The 15612-nt window shown below is 48.5% G+C and overlaps 1 protein-coding gene across 2 annotated transcripts in view; it reads right to left on the reverse strand.

Annotated features, from left to right (window-relative positions):
- Positions 1 to 245: 245 nt before the first annotated feature.
- The window catches only part of LOC8036002 (mediator of RNA polymerase II transcription subunit 15), a 99975-nt gene continuing 84608 nt past the window's right edge, over positions 246 to 15612 (reverse strand). Inside the window, exons 10-16 of one of the 2 annotated variants that reach the window (XM_042290991.1) lie at positions 13027 to 13090; positions 10457 to 10523; positions 9185 to 9354; positions 6750 to 6916; positions 4257 to 4355; positions 880 to 977; positions 246 to 470 (exon numbers count right to left, since the gene is read on the reverse strand). In XM_042290991.1, coding sequence (XP_042146925.1) covers positions 408 to 470; positions 880 to 977; positions 4257 to 4355; positions 6750 to 6916; positions 9185 to 9354; positions 10457 to 10523; positions 13027 to 13090 — 728 coding nt within the window. In that variant the 3' untranslated portion in view covers positions 246 to 407. Of the gene's footprint in view, positions 471 to 564; positions 978 to 4256; positions 4356 to 6749; positions 6917 to 9184; positions 9355 to 10456; positions 10524 to 13026; positions 13091 to 15612 lie in introns of those variants that run through there. The other variant, XM_042290990.1, reaches the window with a different exon arrangement.

Consider the following 15612-nt stretch of genomic DNA (forward strand, 5'->3'; position numbering starts at 1 on the left):
TATCTTGGCTGAGGGGTGAACTACTTTGGTCAGATGTGGTCACGTGATTAGATGACGTCACGGAGCTTTCTGCTTAGCACAACGCTGCCGCAAATGCACTTAGAAAATGTTTGTGACAGCTGTCGCTGTAAAACAAACAAATTCACTTGACTCTGCACACATCCTTCACCTTCCTCAGCAAGTGCCTGCCAGAGTGAGGAAAGAAAAACTGGAAGAAAGAAACACCAGGCAATAACAACAAACAATGAGAAGCAGACAGAAAATTTGGTTTTTCTTTTACTGTACAACAAGCAACAATATTTACAACCTAGGGCCCGCCAGCTGGTTCCAAGTCTCACCCAAACCGTCTCGATTCCCGACGGCAGACCTTCGCAACAACAATGAAAACTGTAAATCCTGGGTCATGATCAATCCCTCGAAATGGCGGTGATCGTGTCCGGTAAAGAGCACGCTTGGCGGACACACATCTCCTGCAAAGGAGAAAATGAGCAAGAGCGCGTTAGCGGGATGAACCAAAAAACGAGGTAATATAATTTATTCCCATTAATTATCTTTTTATATTCCTCTTCTAATTCCATCAAACAGCATGTATGTATACCAAGTTTAGCAAGGCAGTTCCAAGTAATGGATCACGGTGGGGATCACACGCACGGGCAAACTTACGAAGTAACTTTCGCGAGAAAAGAAGGCCGAAGCGACTGATTAGTTTGGTACGGCCATGCGGTCAAGCCCAGCTTTTCGTGGAGGGCGTAGACTTCCAATGCCTTCTATTGAAAAGCTTACTCCGGCATCACTTTCCCGAGCCGAAGACTCGCTCGTCCGTTTTGTCTCGCGTGCTCCATGCAATGGTGGAGCGCGAGCAGTCGGAGTGACACTGACCCATGTGTCCAGGAGGGATGTGACGGAGTACTTCTCGGGCATCTTGTCCAAGTGCATGTCCAGAGACTGGAGAATGTTCCTCAGGAACTGCGTCGAGTCTGGGAGAGCAAGAGTGCCGACAAGCGCGTCTCAGAGACTCCGCTCAACACTAATTTCTTGCTAGTTGGAGCCCGCTCAGACTGTCGACAAAAAAGGCGCGTGCTGAGCACCATTAAACCAAATGTGTCTTCCTTGAAAACTTCCACTGAGGGGGATCGCAAAATTATTTTTCAGTGTTGGTACTAGTTAGCCAACGTCTTCGACACCCGTATGGGTGGATGTTCAAATTCTGACACATTGGGCACACCTCGGATGTCACAGAGGTCTCAGTACGGCATACGACTCCACACGCTTACGCCAAAATACTGTATGTTTTAATGCCTTAATAACAAACACTTGCAACAAATGACTGCTTAACAAAGTAGATAAAAGTCATGGCCAAATCTCTATCATTTCAATGTGCTGGCCTGACCACTATAAAACATTTCTGTTTAACCCTCTCATGCATGAATTATAATGACCATGTAAAATAAAAAGTGTACTACAGGGTGAAACAAGGAGACGCCAGGCTCTTTAAATCGACCGGAAAATTCAGTTTCTTAACCTATGGCGCTACGACTTTGTGCAGCGTTGCCCACAGATGGTGCATATTTTTTTTTTGTAAAATTTGCAAAGAACAAACTTACCTGAGGAAAAAGTAAGGAAGGAAAAAGGCTTAACTTCTATGGAAACGCAGCGACGCCACCGGTCTGCAAACAACACGGCGCCGTTTCGCACAGGGGACAAGAGATGGCGCAACAAACGCCGCCAACGAACGAGCATACGGCGCCAAGAGCAGGCCTTTTTAGCAGACAATCTTTTCGACTCAAAAGCGACGCGCGTTCCGCAGGCGGCGACAGTCGCAGAAACAAAAAAGACAGGCGCGGTAACAGCAAGGAACTGCGGTTCCTTGTCTGCAAAAGGACTGGCTCTCGGCGTTGTCTGCTCGTTCATTGGCGGCAGTTGGCGTCGCGACCGCTTGCGCCATCTCCTGTCTCCTGTGCGAAACGGCGCCGTGTTGTTTGCAGACCGGTGGCGTCGCTGCGTTTCCATAGGAGCTAAGCCTTTTTTTTCTTTACTTTTTCCTCGGGCAAGTTCGCTCTTCGCAAATTTTACAAAAAAAAAAGCACCATCTGTGGGCAACGCTGCACAAAGTCGTAGCGCGATAGGTTAAGAAACCGAATTTTCCAGTCGATTTAAAAAGCCTGGCGTCTCCTTGTTTCACCCTGTATGTTGGGACATTCATGTAAACTGTATGTTAAGTGAATTAAAAACAAATGTACTTAAAAATTTAATTTGTAATAGCAGAATGGACATGTCATCAAGTTGAGGTCAACATGCATTCCAGTGGTCAGGTAATCTCAGTTTTGGTGTTACGCAGTAATTTTAATTGATCAAACTGGTTGTGTATTTGGGCAGACATGTCAGCACTGTATAATTTCTGTGTTACAATGGTAAACAAAATCTTCTAGAACTGGAAAATGAACATGAACGTCTCACAATGCATGAAACCCTTCAAAGTGCTCGGGGAAAGGTGGGACATCATAGCGCCCACAGGTCTGTCACCCGTATCACACACGACAGACGACATCCTCTGCACCCTGCCATTCTTGAGCACTGCTGATGTGAAGGCTGTCTTCAGATTCATCAGCTATATGTCTAAAATTCAGTCATTTTCTTCTCTAGAGAGGGATAACTTCTGTCTGGAATTTTTCATTCTGCCGTAAGAATGCAGTGAGATACAGAACTCGCAAGCATACGAGACAATGTGTTTTGCGGGCAAAAGTCGAAAGAACGCGAGCCAAGTGAGGGCAGGGCAGTGTTACTGCATAGTGTCCCCATTTGAGGTCAAATATAATGAGCGTAAACAAAACGAATGGAAAGAAATAATTTACAAATTTTGCTTGCTAATAATTTATTCATGGCTAGAACAATCGGAGTATTATTTTTGTTACAATGTTCGAGCAAAACTTTGCTGGTAAAAAATTATTTACTTTCACTAACTGCTGCTAGGCAATACTGCCAGCGGAGACGAAGCAGTATACCGTCTGGGTAACCGCAGGCAAGTGCTGCCATCTTTTGGCCAGCTGGAAAAGCTTTTGCTGTCCTCACTTGAGGGCACCATGCCACAAACTACAATGTAGAACTGTTTTCTGCTATGAAAATATTTTAAAAAACATCTGTCCCGACATGTGGACAAGATGAATGAGAGGGTTAAAAGTTGACACACCCTCAAAACGTCAATTTCGCGCCAAACAAACCCAGTTTGGAAGTTTATATTTTTTACATCCCCTAGCTAACATTTATCAATTTCTCAAAGCATTCTCAACTTCTGTGCCATAATAGCCTACAAAATAAATATATGTGACACTCCTGAGTTGCGGTGTACTTGCAGAAGATGCCATAAAACAACAATCTTTAAGATTTCTAGAATGTTTCCGAAGCCTAACAAAGCATGTTATCCTCATTAGAAAGGTAATTTCTCAGACGTCCTAGTGAAGCATGGTAGTTAAATCGCAGAAAATATGCAAGCTCGGCAAAAACTGGCAAAAGCTTTGTCGGAAGAAACACAAATCATAAATCCATCAAAATACGCCTTCTAATTGGCCAGAAAAATGAAACTAGAGCTGCAATTTGTACTCGGCCAACAACATGATCCTCTGCTATGGTCACGCTCAAACCAGATTTTACTGCCGAGCAGCTTGCATTTTGGTGCCATGCTTCGAGCTTTATAATTTTCAAGACAGAGAGTGCCAGCAAGTAAAGCCATGTGCACGAAAGTTTCGCTAAGTGCACTAGGCAAAGCTTGTGACCCTCATTCGGCAGCTCCCGACATGGCTGCGTTTGCCAAACCATCTCGCCCGAGCGTGAAATTGCCATTGACGCAGGAGGCCTCTTCTTTTATGCCCCTTCCCAAAGACGCTTCAGCCTCAATCAAAATGAATGCTTCTTCAACCTTATAACAGCAGATTACATTTTTGGAGCCACAACTCGCGAAAGATGCGCTCCCGCTAGCCGTGGGATCGCTGTTTGAGGCCTGCCTCCGGTTGCCAGGCAACCAGTGAGCTACCATGCATGCATTCTTTCTAACTCGTGCTACCTCCATCCCGTGTTGCCTACTGCGTTTGTTCGCATCGTCATTCGCGTTCGGTGGCTCGGGGCTTGTTCACACCAATTCTGTCGCCAAATGGCATTCACTATTAGAATTTAGAAAATACAAAACGAGCGCGAGACATTTGAAAAAAAAAAGTGTTTTTGAAACGATTAACTTAGGGCAGGGAGCCAACGACGCAACCTACCGTACTGGTCCCTACTGGCGTTGCACTGGGGAGGCCGACTGGGGTAGTTCTCTGGCACCGCCACCGTGATCGGAGGAACGCACGGCAGGTTCTTGTCGTCTGCAACGAGAGAAGGAAGTGAGGTTAGCGGGGTTTAAAAAAATTGGTCATCTACGGGAAAGGGAGACAACGGTGGCACGAGGTACACGACGGGCACGGTGTAAGATAACACTCTTCAGGTGAGGACAGCGCGCTCCTCGCGACGTGCCCGATAAAGTTCGCTCTTCACTCTCTCTCACTATGGTTTTAAGCGGCGCCGGCAGGCGACTCGTCGACCCGTGGGCACGTACAAGACGGCTCGTGCCGCCTCATGTACCACACGCGCAAAGCTCCAGCGAGGTTGTTGCACGTGCAGAAAGACCACGGTGTACCGGGGTGTCATGGCAACAAGATAATTTTTTTTGCTCTCACACAGTTTCGCCGTTTGGCCGCCGGCGACACTGTCAGCCGCTGGAACGGTGGCAGTGGAATGATGCAGCCTTTCAGACGCCCGTCGAACAAACACTATCTGACTCCTCGTGCCGTGCGTTCAGCCCCACCGTGTCCTCACCTAAAGAGTGTATCTTACACCGTGACGACGGGTAGGGCAAAGGGTCAGCAAATGAACGATTCCGCAAACACCGGTGCCAAATCGAATAGAAAGACCTCAGAAACCCCGGTCTTTGACTGGAAAACACGAAAAAAGATTATTTAATATGAATTACACAATTCTGAAATTTTACTAGCACATGCCCCTGAAGCCTCATTAGAGGGTCCTGTCATTATTTGCCCTGTAAAAGCAGCACTGCGTCATGGGGGTATGCCATACTAGTGTACAGTATAGACCACTTACAATGTAACCGCTTATAGCGCAGGACCGGGTATAACGCGGCTTTTTTAAACCACCGGTTCGCCTCCCTTAGAACTCCATGTAATTACATACCGCTTAAAATGCAGGCGCACGAAGGGAAATACCGGTTATAGTGCGGTTTTCCGAACAGCCCGGCGATCGCGCCGACTGACCGACGCAGAGAGCACGCTTCCTTGTGCGACACTAGATAACGGCGCGAGCCGCAAGCGGCACTCTCGGGGCAAGGAGGTTGCTCGAAGAAGCGGGAAGAAGCGAAGAGAGAGGCTTCAGTTGCCATAGCGACGGAGGGACGCACGCACGTGTCGTTCACGTGCGTGCATCCCTCCACTGCGTTGGAAACGTTGGAAACAACCGCAACGACAGACCAATCGCAAATCAAGGAGAAGTGTTCGCGCGCGTTGCATGTTGGTCGCGGGCCGGCCGGCCGGCGGCCGGCTGCTTCTATCCGCAAACATGGCGTCGGTTCTAATCGTCGACATAGACGGCGTGATAGGAGCTCATCGTTCCGCGTAAAAGCGCTATCCTTGACTGTGAATTTTCGTTGTGTGTCGCTATGGTAACCCAGCACGTACTAGAAGAAAAGATCCACCTACTCGTGCGGCGATGTTGTGGCGGCACTCTCAAGACGGCAGAAACGCCCGTGTCGTCGTGTTTGTTTACTTAGACTAATGTGGTGCTTTCTAAGCATTTGTGTTTTCGAACATCGCCCGGATTTCTTATTTGGAGCATTTCATGCCTGTGCTCAAGTTGAAGGTATTATTGGCGCGTACCGTATAAAGGATGCAAATTTTCACGCGTTTTCATCGCCGGAGAAAAGTGATTAGGGTTAGCAATCCTGAACGCTCGCAACGTCCGTCCGCAACCCGCGACGCCGTTAAAAGGCTGCGCCAGGCAAAAGTCGCTCATTTTCAAAATGTGTGACACACTTGAGAGAGAAGTGTACTAGTCTGGTGAAATAAAGACTTTCCTCAAACTAAGCTTTATTTTTCATCTAACATAAAATAAATTCTTTTACAAAGGTAAGTTGTCTGATGGCATGCATTTTGGCCTGAAAAATTGATGTTTTGGTTATAGCGTGGTACCGCTTATAGTGCGGATTTTCGCGACTCCCGCGACATACGTTATATGCGGTCTACACTGTATATGAATCAGGCCTGTACACAAGTGAAAAACATTGGCGGAGAATGCTGCCATTCAGTAGGCCATGCTGGGCTGAGCCGGCAAGCTTCATAGAGGCATCTCCGGTTCATGTGGAAAACAGCTACAAACTTGCATGTCACAGGAAACGATATCACGCGCAGATCGCGGACAAAAGACGCGGGTACCCGCTGTGAACTTGCTTGTCACATGAACGAATACCGCAGATTGCGCAGTGGATGCGATTATCGTCGGACAGCGCGTGAAGTTCGACGGGAATCAGAGGGCGAGTGCTGTCTCGGAATTTTGTGCTACGGATATTTCGCCAGAAAAACGGGATAGGCTATCTCTCGGGGGAAGACACCCTTACGGAATTTTACAGTAGTGTTCAAAACTACCGGAGAAACACTTCATTTAGGGGTGGTTCAAAGGAACTAGGGAGCTTGGCAGCCCCTGGGGGCCCTCACCCAGCTGGCAAATGAGGTGTACGGTGCGAGAGCCCGTGTGCTGGCTGGGGTCCAGCTGCACCTTGAAGCGCTGGTCCAGGTGGGCAATCTCCCCCTGCAGCAGGTCTGGGATCTCCAGGCCCTCCTCGGGCACGCGGCGCCGTTTGGCGGGGGGGCTCACGCACGCCCTGGGGGGACAACGAACAACACGTGGTTCGCGCCGCTTTGGCTGTTACCGGGGCATCCTAGCTGCCGAGCGTGTACCTTCCGCAGTCTACATTTCGTACCCCCAAAATTTGTTCCTCTCGAGAAGAACAAGTAGGAACAACCAATACTCAAGTGTAGGCACTGCACCGGGTGATGCATGCACCATCGGCCTAGACTCCTTGTGCCTGGGGAAGCAGCGGCAACCATACCCCGCTACAGCTTACAATGCACCGTAAAGAACACTATGAGTCGCGTTAGCCAACCCTATTCTTCACGCATGTCACGTGACGCGCTTCGGGCTCGGCTCCGGTGGCTTGTGGCGTCCGTTGCTGTCTGTCATAAGCTGAAACGGAGTGTGGTGCTCTATCTACGAGATTCCGGGCATACCCTCTTCTCAACAGAGGAGGTCTCTAAGCAGGTCGGCGAGTGAGTGTAAGCGTGCTTCCAATGGCCCCCATACCCACCAGTTAGGAAAACTAACAGTGGGTGCTTAGAAGGACATCAATGGAGGCAAAGCACGACTTAACTGACCCAAATGAAAGAAAACCAATGACGTAACTCAGCATCGCAATTTCGACGAGTTCACGCAAGTGTTTACCCTCAATATGTGAAAGCCGGTTTCGGTATCACTTAAACGCGACGATAATACTAATGAAATCATACACGTAGCACACAGAATGGGGAAGGTGTGCAACATGTTACGGCGTTCTGCGGGCAGCCGTACAGAGTTCAATGGATCACTCACGGGTCGCACCAACATTCCTTTCCTCGGCCCGGACCGATGAGCCGGAACTCAATATATCTTGGAATTAACAAGCCATCCCAGGCACGTATTCGTCACTAACAGTAGCAGAACCCACGAAGTGTAATTCAGGTTCTAAGAATATAAGTTGGTGGCCTAGTTAATAAAACATCTAAAAAACAGCACGAAAGACAAGGACAAGTAGAGAGAGGGCTGCACAGGACAAGCACTACTTTCAACTGACATTTTATTGAAAAGATAGAAAAAGAAAAGGAAGTTAAAAATTAATGTTGAAAAGAAGAAAAAAAAACGAAAAATATTAAAGAAAGTATCATGCAAATGTAGCTAGAGTCTTCATAAAAAGGTTGTTCAAAATTATAATTATTAAAAAAACAATAAAGATAAAAAATTTAACTTTCCTTTTTTCTTTTTCTTATTAAAATGCCAGTTAAAAGCAGTGTTTGTCCTCTCCATAGCACACCGTAGCCAGAAGCATCTAGAGCGAAAGCTCATGCTGCACAACCCAGAGGTCCTGGGTTCAAACTTGCCCCTATCCGTTTCTATCTCGATGAGCATCGTACCAGCATGCGGTCGTGTATCACTACTGCGTGGTGCACGTTAAAAACCCCAGGCTAACAATCGTACTACACTGGCAAAATTTCTCATCTGCAGCGGGTAACAAAGTCGCCATACCACGGCAACAAACAACTAATTTGTGTATTTGTCCTGCCTAGGCTTTCACTTGTTTTTATCTTTTGTGCTAACTGTTTTTGAGATGAAATTCATGCAACTACCAAAACACCAAGAACACGAAGAAGCCTTGAACACAGAGCTGCAGTCACCAAAACAACCCGAAAAATTCCCACCGCCTCCGACACCACACTGCACTATGCTGGTGTCTCTGTCACTCTCCTCTAAGCAAATATGCATGGCTGTAGGAAGAAATTAACTCTGCGGCGTCTCAATGCCCTAAAGCTGTAGATCCACACAAAACAATCTATCATTTTTCGAGAGTGTAGGGAGCACATTTTTGAAGCCTCCAAGCACGAGAGGCCTTCCACAGTTTGTGTAATAAATCTAGGAAAAAAAAAATTTCCACAATCCCCTCCTACCGGGCAGCCTCGGAACAGCGGGCATAGGGTCGGACATCTGTGGTCCCACTGGGCCCAGTTTGCTAACAAGGATTTAATAAATACAAAGAAGCAGAAAAATATGGCTCTCAAAGCTGTTCTAGTTTTTCATTATTTTGCGGAAAAAAACACAAGTGGCATGCATTCCACGATAAAAAAAGAAAAGGTTGGTAAGCATTGAATTTTATGCATCGCGGAAAATTTAATGCGCCTAACGCGTTGTCCGCCTTCCCTTCTCCCATTTTCTCCCAAACTCTTTCTCGTTCTTTCTCTCGAGACCACCACCGTCGGCGCTTACGACTGGCCGCATTCCACTTGCGTCCCTGCCCCCCACCCTCCCCAGGGTTTCTAGAGAATACGGGAGGGTCAGAACTCACCCCCTGGGCGAGGGCCCCAGCAGGGTGGTGATGGCGGGCCCAAACACCCGGTGCAGGGTGTGGTTGAACATGGGCGACTTGAGGTGGCTCGCCACCGCGTCAAGCAGCGGCTGGCACAGGCTCTGCTCGGGGGCACGCGGAGCGGGGGCCGCCGCCCCGAAGCCCTCTGCCTGCAAGCGTCCCGCCACGAGTGACCCTCGGGGCCCCGTGCATGCTTACCCCTACGCCGCATGCAATGTGTCTCCGGCCAGTGCGTTTGACGCGTCCTCGTACAAGGTCCCTCAATCTCTGCCTCGCAACGTCGTGCTTGTCTTGCATCGTTGACAGCCACAATTTCTGCGGTGGCGCGACGCCGAAGGCGCTTGAGGCAGACTCGTGTTTTGTCGCAGGTCGCTCCTCGACATGACGGCTCGTGGAAGCTTCGGCGGCCGTGAGTAAACCTTCCACCAAATTACCCGAGCGTCGAGAAGGACGCCGAGAGCGCAGGTACACGCGCTGCACGCACTTGCCTCATCCGTATAGAAAATTCAAAGTCAATAACAAGAAAAAAAAAAAACTGTGATGGCTTAGCTCGGCTATGCCAGCATATACGTAGCGTGAGCTTATGCGCACAAAACGAGAGGCGCTATCAAGTGGCTCCAGTGCAGCGTCAGACTTGGCTACTGCGCAACGGAGGCGCACAGCTGGGCACGCGGCAGCACGAGTGCGTCTGCCGCGGCTATGATGTCACTCCTCTGGAATGCGCAAACCGGCGAGGCAAGCGCGGCGGCGGCGGAGCGCGCGGCGGTGGCGGCTCTGGCGTGCCAGCTGTGCACCGTGTGACGTCACTGCTCCTCGCGCATGCGCAGCATGGAACACGGCTCATTATGCGAGCCACGCGAAACTGCTCAACCTCAGCCAGTATAGCTCACGCTACAAAAAGTGTTGACATATGAACGTGCAAACCGCAATTTGTTTCGAGTTTTTGCTTCAGAAAAGTTACCGCCACAGATGCAGTTACGTGCGACAAGTTTTTGCACACGCTCTTTGGTGCTCCCGTAAATTAACGAAAGACCCACTCGAACGCCGGAACGACGGCAACATGAATTTGCTTGCCGTTTTTGCCAAACTCATATAACCAAGCGCCGAGATCGTGACGTCCGACGGCCCGACACGCTCCCAAGAGATATTTTATTGCTACTTCCGGAACGCTTTAGACGCATGGGCGGCCTAGTACGCCGAACGCACGAGCCGCAGACGCATACCAGATGAGGTGGTCCCTCCCCCACTCACAATCTTCTCCTTGAGTTCCATCCGCTCCAGCACCTGCTCGCACTTGAGCAGCGTCTCCATGGAGCACCTGGAGGCAGACGAGAGCAACGTTTGGATTGCAGGACACGAAGGAAACCGAGGCGTCGAGTCAGGCGTGCTGCAGTTGCCCTTAGAACGAAACCCTTCCGACTGTCCGAAAGACAACAATGCAACAACGGACACCGCTAAAATTAAAAATCTAGAGCTACGTTGAACGAAGATGACGCGGAATGCACGTCCTTCCTAGGGTTGTAACTTTGACGGTGTCCTTCATGTCAGCCGTTGCGTGGCATTTCCAGAGTTTACAAACAAAGGCAGACTTTCGAAAGAGGCCCATTCGGGCGGTTGTTGCCTAGGTGCTAACCTTTTCATCACATTCCTCCGGCTCCAGACTCTTTGGGATTAAAGTATGCAAATGAGTAGGGAAAATACGCAAGTGCCTTTACGAACTGCGGAGGAAATTTCTGCGAGGATTGCCAAACAATATTACTCACCCTTGTGCAGGAACACATTTCCTGCATGGTGTCCATTCAAAAATGATCAAATTCCCTCCCATTTCACGCACTTCCACGCAACGGTTGGTAGCATGCATATCTAATTGGGGTGCTTAAAACTTTGTTTGTGCAAAACAAGAGAAAAAAAGGAAGGTTTTTAAGCAGATGCAACCACACTTCCAATGTTCCGTAAAGTCCCGTTCGAACACTTGCCCCCGAGAAATCGCCCATTCGTTTTTGGGGTTGAATATCTATCACAGAAATTCCGAAAGACCGCCCACCCCGATTCCCACCAGATATCGATCACGCGATGTCCCACGGAAATCACATCAACCGCGCGAACTGCGGTATCGGTATGTGTGACAAGCATGTTCGCCGCGGGTTCCCTCATCTTTATCGCATCGTGGCATGCAAATCTGCTGCGTCCGCAATCTGCGGTATTCGTTCCCGTGACATGCAAGTTTGTAGCGAGTTTGCGTGCTATTGTCTGTGATCTGCACGCACGATATCGGTTCCCGTGACAATTGAGCTTGTAGCGGGATCTCACGTGTTTATCGCACTGTGAAGTATGAATGTGCTGCTTCCCTATTCTGTGCTATTCGTTCCCATGGCAGGAGAGTTAGTAGCGAAGTCTTGCATGCTTATAGCACCGAGGAATGCGAATTTGCAATCTGTGATATCTGTTTCCGAGTTTCACATAGGTAGTTTGCAGTGATGTAGCCAGAGGGGAGGCTTAGGAAGCATCAGTCCCCAGCCCCAGCCTTCCCCCCCCCCCCCTCCTCGAAGTCCAGCTGACCCTGTATATACACCATGCAGGGACATCCTACCGTAATATACTGGGAAAGCACCCACTCAAAATTTAGAGATAATCGCAAAAAAGTAGGGGATGGGCTCTTGTCCGGTTATCAATTTTATATACATACAAATGTACTGCACGTATTTCCTCAGATCTTACAGATTTGGGTGTGGGCACTTAATGTGGAATGGGCAGATGCATGGTATTCTACGGTAGGTGCCTTAACCCCCTGAAAAAATATTCCTCGCTACGCCAAGCTTATCACCAATTTTTTATTAAATTTTGCTGCCGCATCCCCAAATATCGCCCACCCACTGTTTTTTACTACATTTATTTCTTCATTTTGGGTGGGCACTCTTTCAGAACTTTACAGTAAGCCTATATTCTAGAATACAAATTTTAAAAAAAGAGGTTAGATCCATGCACTCTATAGACCTTCTTCGCAAGGGCGCCACCATCTTGAATTGTCGTCACTTCCAGTATGGGCGAAAACATTGTTTTGCCGTCGCCACGCCAATAGAATGCATTTAGGAGAAAAGCGTAAACGTCACCCATTCTCGCTTTGTGTCCCCTCTATTTTGTTTTACTATTTGCAGGTTGAAATGTATTGGTATTTTTTCGTCGCGCATAGCGGATATGCCTACTTGGCGGTTTGGGGCGAGAGTAAACGGAAAAGGTCTATAGAAGCAGCAAACTAAGCCAAGCATGACAGCACTTGAAGCAAGCTCTCGTAGCTCATAAGAGATGGCAAGTAATCTGTCTTTGTGGGTGCTTACAAGTTGTAAGCACTCACAAAGACCAATTACTCGCCGTCTCTTGGGGCAAAGTGCACCAATGAACCTTGAGGAAATGAGCTCATCGAGATTACACTTGTATTAGCTTGCCCGAGAGCAGTCAACTGCTCACTTCTGAGCTACATGCACCAAGAAATGCGACGCAGAAAGCCACCAAAGCATCAAACTGGACCGCATTTAAACCCACTGGCGTCGAGGGCCAACTCGACAGAGAGAGCCACGAGAGTTTTTTCTCTACTCACGTTGATCTGTTGTCGTTTCACAAACAGAAAGAAAACTGGGTGAGGAAGGATCCAAAACAAAATCCACAAGAAAGAAAAAATACCTTCCACTCTCTGGCTGTGCTCTCGCAGAGGACGTTGGACCTCGTCTACAATTTGTGGTGCCCCGAGTTTTGCTGCTGGCAGCAAAAGCAATCAGAACGTGCACAAAAAAGAGGGGACAGTCTAAGAGGAAGGAGAGGTGCACCTTCTGTTGGGGTCAGACAGGATGTCCAGCAGGTTGTTCATCTTGCTCAGCTCCTTCTTGCGATCTGCAAAGCAAGGCGTGCACCTGTCAGTCGCCTCCACAGTAACTTTAGCCCCCTGCTCTTCGCTTCATTTCCATATGCAACTGGAAGCATTTAGAAATAAGATAAAGAAAGAATTTCCTGACAGCCTTTTCATGCTTAGTAGCCCTGTCCTGGTTAATTTTCAGGCACTATATATTTGTATGATGAGGTGAAATCCCGAATCTCGACGATATGAATCTCTCGGGTAAGCAGAAAATATTCATAGTATCATAAAATTGCATTATCCAGAACGGGCTCCAGAATGGTCATGAAAACTTTCAGCCTTTCCACTCTGGTGAAGGAGGAAGACCAGTGAAGCTGTAATAATGTCAGACGACCTCAAGGACGACTTCTTGGACGACCTCAAGGAAGACGCCTAAGGCCAACGTCTAGGATGACGTCTAGGACGACCTCAAAGACGATGTCTAGGATGACCTCAAGGACGACTTCTAAGATGACTTCAAGGACGACGCCTAGAGGAAGACCCCAGGGACGACGTCTAGACGACCTCAAGGACGACGCCTAGGACGACCTTAAAAACGACTTCTGGGACGACCTCGAGGACGACCTCTCGGACGACATCAGGGACGACCTCAAGGACGACGTCTAGGACGACTTCAAGGACAACTTCAAGGACAACCCCAAGGACAACCTCAAGGACGACGTTTAGGGTGACCTCAGGGACGACGCCTAGAGAAATTCAGCCTTTCCACTCTGGTGAAAACCAGAGTGGAAAGGCTGAATTTCTCTAGGCGTCGTCCTAGAAGGACGACGAAGGTTGTCGCCATCTATGAGCAAGGCCGGCAAGCCGATTGTCTGGTTGCCGCCGTCGCTTATAGATGGCGGTAGCTGTCCATAGTTCTGTGTCGACATTTGCTTGCGGGGGACACGATCCTGGGGAAACTAGCCCTTAACAGCTCTGCTGTAAAAAAAACGAAGACACCTAAAACTGCTTACATGTAGAAATGCTTTTGCATACCTACAAGCAGCACATTCCTACAAGCAGCGAGTCATGTCTGTTTTTCACACGGCACTCCGGCAGTGACATCACACTTCCCCACTGCACAAGCACCCACGCCGGCTCCACGGCTTCCGTGATGATGCATCAGCATTGCTGTGCTTTTCTTTGTTTTATTTCTAAGGCGCATCCGCTTTGACCTAAAGCGCCCTCCTGCCGGCTTCCGTGACGAAACGTCTGCGTTGCTGTGCTTTTGGCCAATAGGAATTTAGGTGCCGTTTTTCGCTGCTACAGACAACGCCGGCTTTGCTCCATGGGACCAGTTCATGCTTTTGCATTAAAATGCATACATACTCAGCGAGAGCATGGCTCTATGCTCCGTGTCTCTATTGTGTGCAGTGCAGGCAAAGGCAACGCCAGGAGAAGAGAGAAAAGGCGAGCACTAGAAAGGCGGGCGAGAGAGAATGGCAATAGAGGTCGAGGGGAGAAAGGGAGGGCACTAGGAACGCTAGAGGTAAAAAGAGGTTTCTCTCCTCCTCCTCCCCATCTTCCTAGTGCTTGCCCTTTCTCCCCTCGTCTGGCATTGCCTTTGCCTGTACTGCACGCAACTGGTGACGCGGAGTATGGGTAAAAAACTCACTTCAGTCCCGGAGACAGTCTAATGTCGCCGGTATTACCCCCTCTGGGATCGGCCAAGATTTTTTTATAATTTTGAATATTTGCTCGAGGTTTTTAGAGCGATAACTCCTGTGGGCTCTTCCCACCACTGGAAATGACGTCCGTTGTTGATGTTGTAGCTGCTGATGTTGCAGTTGTGGTAATTATAGTTGTCGTTGTTGATGTTGTAGTTGGCGTTGTAGGGCGTCCGTCGTCAATGTTGTCAAATCTTTGAAAAATGAAAAAAAATCTAATCTGGGCTTGCTGCGTGCGAAGCGGAGGCGCTACCACTGAGCCACAGCACAGCGTTAACAACCTGTTCTATACAGAGGGTTCCAATCTACAGGGAAACCCCCTGTTGATTAAATCACATTCCAACGAGCTACGAACAACCCGCTGCACGGCCACGATAGTCACGTGATAATGCACCACCTCCAAAATCAAAACCAGTTTCTCATTCAGTAGGTATGCATATTTAATGACTTTTTGGATCCCATTTTGGACAATATGATTTTAAAATTACTGTGCTTTATCTCTCGGTTCCCCCGAGATTTGTATAAAAAAATTCTTCCTGATATAACTTAGATCACCATAAACTACCGAGCATGCAGCCATGTCGCAATAAGCGACCGCCCCCTACTTTTGATACATTTCAAAAATCGTCGAAGGATGTATCGAGTGCCCACCCCTATTTTAGCAAAGTTAAAAAATATGCAAAGACTCATCAAGCAACCAGTCGCCGTGAGCGGCCATTATCCTCGCGAGCGGCGGACAGCATGGGCATAGCCAATGCATAGCGCGCGGCTTTAGTGACAAAAACTAGATGGTGCATAGCCAATCACTTTTCAATTCTTCTCAACAAACCGCATTTACTCGCATAATGAACGCA

The sequence above is a fragment of the Ixodes scapularis genome, unplaced genomic scaffold, assembly GCF_016920785.2.
Source record: "Ixodes scapularis isolate PalLabHiFi unplaced genomic scaffold, ASM1692078v2 PGA_scaffold1__304_contigs__length_218370807, whole genome shotgun sequence".
Taxonomy (NCBI): Eukaryota; Metazoa; Arthropoda; class Arachnida; order Ixodida; family Ixodidae; genus Ixodes; species Ixodes scapularis.